At 36.0% G+C, this 15,320-nt stretch overlaps 1 protein-coding gene across 3 annotated transcripts in view; it reads right to left on the bottom strand.

Moving 5' to 3' along the window:
- The window catches only part of AP3B1 (adaptor related protein complex 3 subunit beta 1), a 158,682-nt gene that overhangs the window by 105,975 nt on the left and 37,387 nt on the right, over positions 1–15,320 (bottom strand). For all 3 annotated transcript variants that reach the window (XM_026670594.2, XM_026670593.2, XM_087958307.1), the window contains exons 7-9: positions 12,522–12,704; positions 4,090–4,245; positions 297–394 (exon numbers count right to left, since the gene is read on the bottom strand). In XM_026670594.2, coding sequence (XP_026526379.1) covers positions 297–394; positions 4,090–4,245; positions 12,522–12,704 — 437 coding nt within the window. The remainder of the gene's footprint in view (positions 1–296; positions 395–4,089; positions 4,246–12,521; positions 12,705–15,320) is intronic.

Consider the following 15,320-nt stretch of genomic DNA (forward strand, 5'->3'; position numbering starts at 1 on the left):
ATTGACCTCACCCCTTTCCTAAGAGGTCTGTAGGGGGCGTGCATAAGCGCACCAACGTGCCTACCGTCCCTGTCCTATTGTTTCTTTTATTTTTCTTATGTGTATCCATGTATTCATAACTATGTTTTTACTTATACCTATTATCTTGTAAGCAATTGACAAACCAAATAAAATAAAAATAAAATAATTGATAGCTACTGGCCTACTGCATATCTGGTCTAATATTTCAAAATTATATATACTCCACAGTTGGGATGATCAATAGCAGCTAACAAAAATAAATAAATTTTATTTACCTGTTACTCCGTAGTAAACGCACTAGGGACTTAGCAACTATACCAGCTTCAGAGTTGGGTGCCACATGCCAATAAAGTTGTGCAACTGCCATCACCACCTTTAAAAAAATAGCCATTATTTGCTAATGATCAGATTCATCTATAGAATATGTTAATTCCCTTGGTATTTTGAAAGAACATTTGTTATTTTTCTTTTTAAAACTATGTTCTATTTGTCAGATTAATTAATAGCATCTGACTCACCAACTACAACTGGCTGGCTTACATAAGATTGAAACAAAAATACAGAAAATAACAGAGAACTGAAAAAACAGAAAATAACATAATTGAGGCTGATCACAGTCATAACCTCAATTGTTAACGGATTTGGCTCATCCAAATCTGAGACCGAATGCCTGGGGAAAGAGATTTCAGGACCAGCAGGATTAGAGCTGAGTGTTGGGGGATATGCTATTCCATAGCACAGGAATTACAATACAGATACCTCCTGGGTACCATCAAATGGCACTATTTCATAGAGACCTGAAGCATGCCCAAGTTGTTGGACCATGTTGGAAAGGCAAAAACATCCAGAAGGAAGTCCCGAAAATAACCAGTCTCAGGAACTATAGAGGGGTTTACAGGTGATAACCAGCACTTAAATTATTCAGAAAAAATTATCTCCAAATGCTTATTTTATTTACATAATTCTAGTATTTTGCAGGAAAAATAATCTTTCCTCAGAGGCTACTTGTATCATTAAAGAAAAGTTTACAACACAACAATTTATGAAAGCTCATGGGGAAATGAGTATCTCTCATTCCCCACATTCATCAAATAGATTTACGAGTAGTCCTCAATGTTTTGAAGGTCTGACAGTCTGAAATGATGTGTTAGAAAGGGTGCTTTATGGCCTGTAAAGCACTTCCAGTCATTGCAAACATTGCACAACCACCTTCACGTTCACTGATCTCACTGCCTAGCAACCTGTTTGTCTTTACAACTAGTTGCCAAGTGCCCTATGAACATATGATCATCATTTGCAATTTGCTATGCTGACTTCTCCAAAAGTTAATGGGGATGGCAGCAGAAAAGGATTGCCTCTTGTTTCAGGGGTCTGGTTGAAAGACCCCGTCTCCCAAGGAAAGCTGAAGGATTTCGGCTTCAGAAGGTTTCTGCACCATGACAAAGAAGTTTCTTCCTATGCATGAAGAGTAGCTTAATTAATTCAGCAGGTAGCTCTTCAGACAGCCCCCTGAGGTAGATAAAGATGAAATCCAAACAGAGGGCAATGAGTCAGCATGGTAAGGTAAGGACAATAGGGTGCCTCAGGTGGGTGGGTAAACACACAGAGGAGACCTGATGCAGGCTATGCACAAGTGTCTCTCCACTCAGTGTGTGGATTTTGGAAAGAAATATTTTCAGCTCCTGAGTGGAGGGTCTCCCCTATGCCCTGAGACACCCAGTGTCTTTCTTACTTGAGACTCTATCCACTTAACGGTCCACCTAATCACTTAACAAGAACCGGGAGTGGCTGGATTGTGGTTGTTGAGTGAAGCAATCAAAAGGGCAGTCACATGATGTCTTGTTTAACAACCATTTCACTCAACAACCAAGATCCAATTGTGATCATAAGTTGAGGTCCATGGGTACCCAAATAAAATATTTGAGATATCATCTCTCTGGTTACTAGATACTGAAATTTAAAATAGGAGTCTTCATGTTCCAGTAAACAAATTGGCTGACATTATAGGGATGAGATAAATCCAAAGATTATGTGCTTTAAATATTTATTACATTTCTCTTCTAAAAAGGTTTTAAGCAATAAACCATTGTTTCATGCTAACAAAAATGTTTGTACAGCTGCTGCTGCAATGTTTTATAGCTCCTAATACACTTGAAAGATGTCAATTCCTCAAAAGAAAGTATATGGCTGGAGTAGAAGGACATTCAATGTCCAACCCAAGAAACATGAAAATAAATGGACCACATTTATCATTTTTAAAAAATCTCAATCCAAATGGGTTTTGAAGAAAAAACTCTTATTCAAGGAAAAGTTACAGCGGACACAGCATTTGTAGCATATGATCTTCCACACCCACAGTATTTCCACAAAAACACACCAGGACTGAGAATTTATAATAAAATATATTTATACCATCATCTTTTTCATCTTCTTAGTTTGATGTGTATCCTTTTATTTGTCCACTACAAGAAACATTCTGTCTATTCAGTGTTGTATATACATTCACAAAACTATATACATTAACTTCCCACCAATTAGGCCCAATATTCATGATCCCATGATGGATTTGCTTTAAAAACTTAGTAAAACAGCGAAGTAGAAAAACAGACGAATCCTAAAAAGAAGCCCATTTATAAGAAAGTGACAGCTCCTCTATTTAATGTCATAAATGGATTGATTTTTAAATACCATAGGTTCACAACATTATCCTATTCCGTTAGGAAGGTATCAAAATTGAACAGCAATTCTAATTTGTTTAATTTGTAAATTTGTTTCCGCCTATCCTGGGAGGACTAATTAAAAGCAAAAAATATTATGGCCATGTACAAATACTATAAATGCTTAATACATCTTGCCCATTACTGACAACTAAAAAAGCAACAGGTTTGCTTTAAGAAAATCTACCAAAAAAGAAAATAAAAGTAATCCTTCAAACAGTTTTCCATTGTTAGGGCATAGAGGAGATTCTGAATTGGGCTTTGTAAAAAAAACCTAATATATTGTATAGATCCTTTTTATTAGTTGCTGCATATCAGAGATGGGTGAATTTCTATAATCCAAGTTCCTACAATAGCTCTCCCAGAGTTCTCCAAATAGTCCACAAAAGACCAAAGAGCTGAACAGCCCAAAACAGAATGTTGACTTAGGAAGTATCATCTCAAAGAACCAACTAAATTCATATTTGCAGGGGAAGGAGTGTTTTTATTGATCTGCAGAAATTCCACCTCACTACAGAGTGGCTCATGCTAGTCACTTACTCAGCAAGGACTCTCAATAGGATATTGTTAGAAGTTCAAGAGAATCACTGAGAAATGTTCTGACCAAGGCTTCCTAAGACAGTAACAATCACACGTTGTTCCCAACGTGTTTTATTTCAACTGCTGTGAATTATATGCATTCATAGCCCATAATGTGTCCCAAACAGTTTCTCAATAGTCCAACGGAAGTCTGCCACAGTCTTTCGGGATAAGGCTGATAAGCACCCACCTTTCTCTCCCTTGAAATGCTGCCAACGACTAAACTGACAATTAGCTGTACCAGGTCAAAAGGAGCACAAAGTCACGGAGCTTCAGAGTTTAAACCAAACAGAACGAACAAAGTTGCTTCCTGCAAAGGCTCATGTCCCTTTGCTCCTTCTTTATGTCTTATGGAAGGGGCCAAGCATCTCCAAGATGCTCCACTTACTCCTGAGTCACCCCTTTTGTCTTAACTGTTCTTGCCTTCTGGCAACTCTGCGCAAGCACACACTGGGAACAGGGTCTCCCGTTCCTCTGCTTCGCTGATGTCAGATTCTGGAGGGTCCGAAATCAGCACATAACTCTCAGATGGCCCTGGCCCCATCTCTGTGTCGGACGCAGATCCCTCATTCGAATCCTCCCCAGACTTCAGAATTGGCCCATGTTTCCCCCCCACTGTCCGACTCTGCTGCCAGCTCCACAGGCTGCTGGCAAGACCACAACAAGAAAAAAGTAAAGCGAAGACAACTTCTACCAACCCTGATACACATGCTTAACTTTAAATCCACCCATTTGGCTAAATGAAAAAAAAAGTGAATTAAAACAGCCATACAGCAGCATTCCGGCTTTGTAATAAAGGCTTTGTATTTCTTATCAGTAATCTGTGGTCTGGATCCATAGAATAGGGCTTGTTCACATTTGGATCGTTATCCTGCTGCTCAACAGATTCATAGAAATTCTTTTCACTGTATTCTTCCAGAGCACCATCCTATAAAGGAAAATAACACTCATTATTTTATTTATTATTTTTAAATTATAAATATAGTTCTAATTTTTTCCAACCCAGTAATTTCAAATCACAGTTTCAATATATCAAGTTTCAATATATCAAATTTTCCAATTTAAAATCTAATCCAATTTAATCTCTGGTTATTTGTAGATATATGGCATTACAAAAAATAAACCTACTCATTTACCTACCAATCTCTAAGTAGATTGTGTATCCTAGTTAATTCTTTCACCATTTCCAACTATAATCTGTGGTGAACAATTCACAATTAACAATTATTTCACATGTGGACATATCATACTTTAATTTTCAATCCTTTCCTATTGATCACACTCATAAAATTTGCTTTATAGTTACCACATGCTGAGTCAATATCCTCACTGACCTATCCTATATGATCCCAAGATCCTTTTTCTGGTTAGTGGATTATGAATCTGAAGTCTCCTCAATTGCAATCAAACCTGTGAGGGCCACTGAAGATGTTATGAATTAAGGCTGCTCATGTTGCTTTAGTTATTTCCACAATTTTTCATTTACGCATTTAAAGCTTCCAGACAAGATCAGACGATCTTAACAAAACTGTAAAGTTACAGCAGTTCCAAGTGGAATGTGTTCCAGTTTGGGGTGAAATCAAATGAAATAAGAAAACCTAGAGTAGTTTTTAATTCATGCAACTGAGCACAGATATTTCAAACATTTCCTTGATCTAAGATATAACATGGAAGACTGTGAGGCTACTGTAGCCAGAGGGCATATTAGGAGAACTTACAGATTAACTTTAAGAAAACATCATCTCTTATTTTTCTTTCCACAGTAACCACTTTCTTCCATGAATCTTGGAAATAGGTCCGCATGTTGATGTGGTAGTTTATTAGGAAGTTTCATGCTGAACCAATCTGAGTAGAGTTCTTATAAAGAAGCTAGAGACAATCATTTGCCTATTGAGCAGGAAGATACAGAAGGAAAAAAGAGATCTGTCTGTTTGTCAGTCAGTTAAAGAATCATAGGAAGGAAGGGACTCAGACTAGGAATCCTCACAGACTATCCCAGATAAATGGTTTCTAGCCAACAGACAACAAATGGTCAAAATCGGGAACGTCCTATCAAATCCAGTACCTGTCAATAGTGGTGTTCCCCAAGGCAGTGTTCTAGGACCAACTCTTCATACTCTACATAAACGACCTCTGTGATCATATTAAGAGCAATTGCGTTCTCTTCGCTGATGATGTAAAGCTGTTCAATACCACAGACAATACTGCTACCCTACAAAAGATCTTGACTATGTATCCGAATGGTCAAACAAATGGCAACTTCAAATCTCAACAAATAAATGCTCTGTCTTACATATTGGCAAAAAAATCAGAAAATAAAATACAAGCTGAATAGTCAAGATCTTGTTGATGACCCAAGCTCTGTAAAGGACCTTGGAATACTCACCTCTAATGATCTAAGTGCTAGAGCACACTGCAACTACATAGCCAAAAAGGCATTAAGAGTTGTTAACCTAATCCTACGTAGCTTTTTCTCTGGTAATATCACACTACTAACCAGAGCATACAAAACATTTGCTAGACCAATACTCGAATACAGTTCATCAGTCTGGAATCCACACTACGTAACTGATATTAGCACAATTGAGAAAGTCCAGAAATATTTCACAAGAAGAGTTCTCCACTCCTCTACTCGCTGTAGAATACCTTATGCCACCAGACTTGAAATTCTAGAACTAGAAAACCTTGAATTACGCCGTCTTCGGTCTGACTTAAGCATGGTATACAAAATCATACATTGCAATGTCCTACCTGTCAATGAATACTTCAGCTTCAACCATAACAACACAAGAGCACACAATAGATACAAACTCAAAGTAAACCGCACCAAACTTGATTGCAGGAAATACGACTTCAGCAATAGAGTGGTCAATGTCTGGAATACTCTACCCGACTCTGTAGTTTCTTCCCCAAACCCCAAAAACTTTAACCTTAGACTGTCTACTATTGACCTCACCCCTTTCCTAAGAGGTCTGTAGGGGCGTGCATAAAGCGCACCAACGTGCCTACCGTCCCTGTCCTATTGTTTCTCCTATTCTTTTATTTTTCTTATATGTAACCATTTCATGTATTCACAACTATGTATACATTTATACTTATTATCTTGTAAACAATTGGCAAATCAAATAAATAAATAAAATAAATAAACGTCCAGTATTGGAACATCCTGTACAGAGTAAGGAAGATGACCTTGATGGGAACATGCAAAAACCATCATCTCGGGGTAAAAATTTCTAAGTCCTGAGAAACATGGTAATATTCCAAAGGGCTCATGCAGATGCCTCTCTTTTACTGGAATATGAGGAAAGGAGAAGACAGGTACAACACAGTTTTGCAAGATTCTGATATTATAGCCAATCTCAGTAAGAGTAGTTCTAGTCTTCCCATGGAACCAATTTCCCAGTCAGTTTTATCTACCAATAGTAGAATTGATACATCTGCAGCCCTAGGAGGTAATTTTACTGCTTGATAGGTCTCACAAACATGAAATTCCTCCTTATATCAAGTTTGGTCACTTGTATGAAATTTCCATCTATAGCTTCTTGTCATGTCCTCGAAGACTACAAAGAATTGATACCAACAAGTCTGAGAGCAGTGTTTATTTTTTAAGGTTTAAAAAAAATATTGAGGTCTCTATTTTTTCCCAATGAACACTAAATTAACTGGAAATGAGCTGGAACAAAGCATTTATTCCAAGCCAATGCAGATCAAGCTATTTCAGAGATCAGGATCTAACCTCAAAACAGAATAGGCAATCTATCTATAGCTTTAATTCCATTTCAGCAAACAATCTTCTAAGTAATATTTAAAGTATAATATTTATTCTTGAATGTTCAGTAAAAAGCTGTTTCAACAAATTTAGTTATATTAAGCAATTTTCATTTTAGAGGACAAAAAAGACACCCACTTATTATTTTTTAAGAATATTTCTATACCATCACAGATTCTAATGTCAAAATAATATTCATTCTCTTCTCACAATAAAAATTAAAGGACGTTTAACAAAATTAAGAAAGCAATGGATTCCCCCCCTTATTTGTTAGATCACTTTAGCAGCTGAAGCAAAGTAATTCAAAATTATTAATTTACAGAGAGATATACATTTAACTTGGGAAAGAAGATGAGGAAATCTGTTGAAAAGAAAGGTAAATTCAGGAAATAAATATGCAAATATGCATTTTAACATTCTTGAATGTATTAATCTGAAAGGTTTAATTTCCATTTTCCTGCATCAGCTTTTTTTATAAAATGTCATGCCCTATAAATATGCTGTTATTTTCTATAGTCAAGTACCCCCTTAACAAATCTTCTCATTAATATGTAAATTTAAAGTCAATCGGTCTTCTCCCTGACAGCACCATGAATTCCTAGTGCACTGTATAATCGATTTTGACTTGGCAACCACTATTTATCAAAGATGTCAGTTAGAAAAATTATGGAAAATGCAGTACAATTGATATGACTGCAATATATTTTGTCAACATTTAATTGTTCCTCAAATCATACATTTACATATAAACAGACTAAATACTGATCTATAATGATGCAGATAAACTAAATTAAAAATCTGTTTTACTACATAAGAAGTTTGTTATATGCTTATTCAAAAAAGTACTAGAAGAAAACATGAGGACCTACTGATTGTTAAGATTTCAGAGATTTCCTTCTGCTATTTTAGCAACTAAATGAGAAATCTGCTTGATTTAGGTAGCAGTATCCAGATAGATGGATGGCTTCCTTTCCCCCTCCTCCAATGTCATTCCAAAAAGTCTTAGACTTGATTGATATGTTAAAAGCCTTAAAGACTTATCAGATATGTATTCATATGTGGGTGTTGTTGGCCAGTCTTACCATCTTGTTCTTTATTTTTCTTTATAACCCCATTTCTCTTGTACTTTCTACAAGCTTGGTTTTATTGTGAGTCTCCAGAGTCAGTCTAGTCAGGCAGTGAATGCTGCTATTTCTTATATATATTTATAAGAATAGGAACTAATCATTTATTTACTAATGACTTTTTCTTGCCATTCTAAGACACAGTATATTGCATTATGTCCATACTATTTAGTCTCAACTTAAATAAACAATAGTTTAGCTAAAAGATTGAAAATTGAGTGATGCTTTGATAATATATCTATGAATGACTATCTGCCGATATTTCATATTTAAAAACCTGAAATATCTTTCCATAAATGTGGAAGCAAAAATTTAAATGTACCTGTGCCCACAAAAAATTATGGAAATTAAAAATGTTTAGTTTCCAGTAGTCACTAAAATCTAGCACTGGCTCATATCAACAGGATTAGAATTAGAAGAGAACTAGAAATTCTAACTCATGTAGACAAATATGAGAAACACTATTGAAATTACCGGGATGATCTTATTAATTGGCACAAGAAAATTACAACTTTTTAAAAGTTAGAAAATCTAAAAGAAAAGGTTGAAACTATGCATATAAAAAAGCTATATACTTAAGCAGAAATTCAGGAATTAGAACATGGAAATTTGAAAGTACCTGTGTAAGAAGAAAAGAAAAGAGAAAACAAAAGTGATACTATCACAGTTTTTAATAAACCGCCTTGCCAAGCAAGAGACATGGTTGAAGATTTTCTGCATCAGATGACCAGACTTTCAAAGAAGCATGCAGTAGGATAATGGGAGATCTCAATTATCCTGACATCTACTGGGAATCTAACTCAGCCAAGAGCCAGAAGTCCAACAAATTCTTGTCCTCTCTTACTGACAACTTCATTTATCAGAAGATGGGGGGTGGGGCGGGAATCAAGGAAAATAAGTTAAAAAACTGAAGGGCACTGGTACCTTGGGGAAAGTGGTTGTGTTATCTTTGGATTTTTGATATACAAAAGAGGAAGAACTGAGAAAAATCAAATCTGTATACTGGTTTGAAGCATTTAGAAAATGTGATTGTAATCCTTGACTAGATGGGAAAAAATCATGAAGACTGGAGAATAACAAATATTATCTCCATCTACAAAAAGGAGAAGCTATAGATTTATCAGCTTGACATATATAATAGGCAAGGTCCTCAGATTATTAAACTGTATGCTTTAAACATTTGGATATGCAGGTGACAATTAATAGGAGTTGCATGGCTCGTTGCAGATATACAGTTAATAGTTTGGGTAGAGCAGGAGAACCATTTAATTATATAGTACTGGACATCAACAAAATTTTAGACAAACTCATAATAATCTGCTTTATGAAAAGATATAAAAATGAACTATGGGCCAGACAATATCACTGTTAAACAAACTCAGAACTAGCTGAATAACCACATCGAAGAGTGCTTGTTAATGGCTCCATTTCAATTTCCTAAATGGAAGTTTTAAATGGAGTGCCAGAAAGCTCTGTTCAGGGCCTTGTGCTGCTCAGCATTTTAATCAATGACTTGCATGAGTAAGTTGAGGGGTCACTTATCAAGTCAGAATATGACACAAAGCTAGGAGGGGTGGCTAATAAGTTAGAGCAGAGAGAGAAGATTTTAAAAGCCAGAGACAGGCCTGAGCAGTAATGAATAGAATGGAATTTTAATAGGGAGACATGTCGAGTTCTGCAACTGGGGAAAATGAAAGGGAGAAGTGTAGAATGGGTGTGAACCCAGCAAGAGTACATATAAAAACAGAATAGTATAGAATAGAATAGAATTCTTTATTGGCCAAGTGTGATTGGACACACAGGGAATTTGTCTTGGTGTAAGTGCTCTCAATGTACATAAAAGAAAAGATACATTCATCAAGAGTCAAGAATCATAAGGTACAACACTTAATAATAATCATAGAGTAAAATAAGATGGGTGATTGTCAGCCCTCCTGTGTAAACCATGATGAAGTAATTATACTTTATTAGAATAGTAGAAGAAGACCACATTAACAAAATCTTGCAAGTCTGAAGGTACAAACTTCCCACAGTTAAAATAACAGTGGGTCCTATTAGGTGGGTCCTCCCTAAGCTTCTTCCTCTGACTATTTGAAGGCTCTATTTTGTCTGTTTCTTAGGCAGCAACTCTATTACTCATTCCCCAAGGACATCAACACATTCCATTATAGTGGCCTTGTCAATCACAAGTTCAATATGAACCAACAATGATACGATTGCTATAGAGGCAAATACAATCATGGTGGACTAGGTGCATAGATGATGAGATAAAAAATAATTGTTTCACTCTGTTCGGTTCCACTCTGCTCCAACTCACTTGGAATACTATGTCCAGTTCTGGGCACCATAGTTCAGAAAAAACAGTGGAAACCTTGAACAAGTTCAGAACACCTCAACCAAGATATCGGGGAATGTAGCCCCCAAGTCCTGTGAGAAATACTTAAAGGATCTGGGTAGGTTTTGTTTACAAAATAGATACATGAAAGATTATATGAAAACAAGGTTGTCACACAAAATATGGAGTGGAATTATTCTCAGTTGCCTAGAGGGTTAAAATTAGAAAGAAATAAGTTCAGAGTAGACATTAAGAAGAACTTCCTGACTATATGAGCTGTTAGCCAATGGAGCAGGCTGCCTTCCAAAATAATAAGTTCTCCATTGCTAGAGAACTTCAGTCAGTGCATGGAATGTCATCTCCCCAGAAATGATATTATATATCCTACCCTAATAAGGGGTTTGACTAAATAACATCTAAGGTATTTTTCAACTCTATGAATCTATCATTCGACCAACATTGCACTCATGAAGAAATTCTTCCTCATCAAGGAAAGGGATCTGAATAACCAGGTAGGACACAGATCAAGCATGAACTAGAGGTGCGCTGCAGCTGCCAAAACAGCCAATGAACTATTGGGCTGCATCAAGTATAATATTGCTTTCAAGAAAAGTGACAATTCCACTCTATGCAGCATTGGTTAAATTTTTTCCAAACCGATGTGCAGGACTAATCAACATTGGAAACATTTACAGGTAGCTCTGATTTAGCGACCACCATTGGGACTGGCAACTTGGTCACTAAGCAATGCAGTCATTAAGTGAAATGATTGCAACTGTGTTTACAATTTTACTTCAGCTTTCCTTTGTTTTACAACAACAGAAGGATACAATCCCAAAGTGTGGGAATCCAAATGGCAGGGAAGATTTCTAGAACTTGATTTGTAGGGAAGCCAGATTAAAAGACACATCTTATAACACACACACAGCTCACCCCTTGGAATGTTTATCTCAGCCCTGGAATAATTATTAAGGAAGAAATCAATATTTGTATTTACATTCATTGGGGAGGAAGAGATTACAAGAGAATAAGCAGACACACAATGAAGAATACACGGAGAATGGAATGCGCTAGCGCCAGCTGTTTACCTAGAGCACTTAGAAGGCACAAGACTTTATTGTGAAACTGATTAGAGTCTTATCAATTTCAGTCAGCCAAGTCTAATCAGATAATTAAGGTCACAGAGCTGAAAACTTTTACAGGCACATTGCATTGGGAGAAAAGCAGTTCCCAAAGAAAATGCTTGTTTAGGGTTTTGTGGGAAGTGTGGAAATGGGTCAGGTACAGGACCTAAATACTGACTAATAATAATAATACTTTATTTGCGGTCACAGACCAAAACACAAATACAACAAAAGAAGAACATGGGAAAATTAATCATGAACAATCGGTCACCAAAAACTTGACTAAGGGGAATTACAGCGTTCTCCTCTGATGGTTACAGCTCTTAAAAAAATTTTTGGAAACCAAAGAAGTGATTTGAAGAGCCAAATACTGACTATAATGGCAAACATGACTGAGAGAGAAAGAGCCACTGAGAAGATTGTATAGCCAGGCATTAATCTCTGAGAAAGTATATACACAGGCATTGATTATAAGATTACTTTTTCATCATAGTTATAACTGCTATCACTGCCTAAGGCTAAATGAGGATTACCAGTAGATGCAGTTATTATTGCCCAAAGGAGGCATACCAGTTACTGAAAGCAAAAGTTCACATACTTTTGCTATACAGAGATGTATATATATATACACAGTGTGTGTGTGTGTGTGTGTGTAAGCATGCATGCATGTGTTTGTGAGGGTATACACACACACACACATACATAACCCACATATACACACTCTTTGTGTGGGTGTATAAGTATTACTAGTACTGTTTGATATAAATTGTTAGTGTCCAGAACTGAAATATATATTTAAAAGTCTGCTTTTAACAACACAGAGCTATTCAAGAAAATTTTTAAGTGGCTTACCTCTTTGCAAGGGCTCACAAACTGTGTTCGTGCATACCGAGTCAACATGTGAACAATAACAACCTGTCCCCATTCTTCCACATCAATTAGTAGATTACAGAGCTTTCGGTAGTTCTTGTGAATCAGATCTATTCTGTCTGGACATACTTCTTCAAATGCCATCACGACACTCCCTGCTACAAGCTAGAGAAAAATAATTTAAAACACATAAAGGGTCAGTAATTTTGACTAAGAACCTTATTTTAAATTTAAACATGAAAGGGTCAAAGGCGTGAGTCAAACTTGTGGCCGATGGGCTGGATGCATCATGCACTGGTCATGCCCACAGCCGATTTAGCAAAGGGGGGGGAAATCACAATATGTCATGTGACGCTACTGTGGCTATGCAGTTTGACACGGCTGCTCTAAGGGATAAATGAATTATCAAGAAGCAGGAGAGAAAATGATATCGAAGAGGTTAGACTAGCTCTCCGCTCACATATAATTGCAGAATTACATTTTGTACCTTTGGTATTACCCATGCCTTAAAAATCTGGTTTTTTTTTGCCAGAAAGTGCAGCAAAACCACAGATTTTGGAAACTGTCAAGACCAAATAGGTATTAAGAGCTAGATTCTTCATTTCTACAGATTATATTACAGAATATTCCACCATTAGTCAGTTTCTACAGTTCTTCCAAATAACTGCTGACACATAGAAGTCTGCCTTAATTTTTGCTAGCTTTCAAGTTCAAATAACAGTATATATAAAGCCTGCAAAATTTTGAGACATAAACCGTAACTTTTATAAAACCTGCTTTTTATTACTATAGTTGCTTATAACTTCAAGTATCTTATGTGCTGAGGTCAAGTTTTTGTTTTTCAATGAAAATAATTGCTAACATTACAAAACTCTTAAATATGTTATTGAGTAGTTGACTTGTAAGCATGTAGAAACCTGCAAGAAACTTGACCGGTAGAGGTTTATTAAGTCTAAATCACAGCAAGTCAACCTGATTTCTTTTTAAAAAATAAATAAATAGGGTGACTCTTTTAATTGGTAAACTGAAACTTCATTCAGTGAAATTTCTTATGAGATTTTAGTAGTGAAGACGACAAAAAGTTAGATAGATTATGTCATTTTTAGATGGCTATAGATATGATGAAACAATTGTATGAAGTATTAATGGTTCTATGCCAAGATGAAAAGAAGTTTTAAATGGTGAGCCACAGAGTTCTATTCTAAAACTGTCTAGTACATTCAAAACTGATTTGGAAGACGGGTCAGAAAATATGACCATCATATATCACCATAACTTTTGCACTCTGCATAAAAGTGAGGGAATAGCAAACACTTAAAGGGCATATCAATCAATCAAGAGGACTAGAACAGGCCTGTCAAACTGGCAGCCCACAGACTGGTTATGTCACGAGCAGGCCACGCCTATCCTGTGACGTGAACAAGTTTGACACCTGTGATCTAGAACAATGGGCAGAAATTAGCAAAATAAAATCTCGAAAAGGAAAAATCTGAAATATTTTTGCTAGGAAAGGAAAAAAATCAAAGACACAAGAATGAAGGTTGGGACAACCACATACACATTAGTCACCAGAATGAAAACTTCTTTATTTCAGTCAATAACCAACATAAAACAATAATGAAGCAAAAATACTACATCAGTCACTAAAACAAAATTCCTTACTCTGCTAAGATGCAAGTATTTGTTTCAATGTTACACCATTTCACAACTAAGAAACAAGACTGTAAGTCCTTTGTGATAAGCTAGCTTTACCACTAGGGTAATACTGCAAAAGAGCCTTTTTCCTGGCCAGCTCAGAAGGAAACAGAACTGACAGCAGAAGAATCAAACTTACTGTTCTCCTTTCCAGACTAGTTGGCACCTATTTGAATTTCTTGTACCTACAGTTGATCAGGACAATCAGTAAATGTAAAGCTGTCTAGAGAGCACCTTCCCAAATAATTTGCAGCATACCAGTTTGTCCTGTGTAAACCACACGTTTTCCCTTTATTTTCTCTTTCTTTTCTTTTTTGCTGTACTAATTATTTGCAAGGAACCTTTCAATGTTCCACAACATTTAAAATTCAAAAACAATACCATGTCTTGCCTCTGTTAACTGTTAGTTAGAATATAACATAATGACTTGTCACTGTGCATTACCTATTATCTTTTCCTTAACTGCTGTAATTGAATTTTGTTTTGTTTCAGACAACATGCTATGCAAAATAGATAACCTGACAAGGCTTCTATATGAAACAACTGATACATATGCAGTTAAGCATGCATGTGAAGGTTTCTAGCTGCAAATTAATGTCACATTGTAGCAGAGAACTAGGAATCCACATTTCAACCTCTAAAATTTCCCCAATGATTTAAAATAAGCAATTAAATAGAAATACAATTTACTGAAATGGTACTTTCAGAAAAAATATTAAATACAATGATATTCATGTTACAGGTTTTCCCTATTTTTCATTGACATCTGCTTTATTAATATGCACCTATTATTACAACTGAAAGAAAACAGCTCAGAATATAGTTCTGCTATTATGCTAAACAAGTTCCAAATCCTGTGGGGATTGTATAAATTACCAATAACTATAAACGTGACGTTGCATTTATTGCCTTCAGCCTTGCTCCATACTGGAACCTGCTGGTCCCAGCATGTATAGAACTCATTCCATAAAAACCAGAATTGATTATTTGTAAAAAAACTAAAGAAAATGCAGTCTACTTACATTTATTTCCTATCACATCATTTGTAAAGGGGAGGATTTCATTTTTAAAAATTTATTCTACCCT

This window comes from Notechis scutatus, chromosome 2 (genome assembly GCF_049901735.1).
Source record: "Notechis scutatus isolate UNSWTSFEM ecotype Mainland chromosome 2, rNotScu1.2, whole genome shotgun sequence".
In the NCBI taxonomy this organism is placed as follows: domain Eukaryota; kingdom Metazoa; phylum Chordata; class Lepidosauria; order Squamata; family Elapidae; genus Notechis; species Notechis scutatus.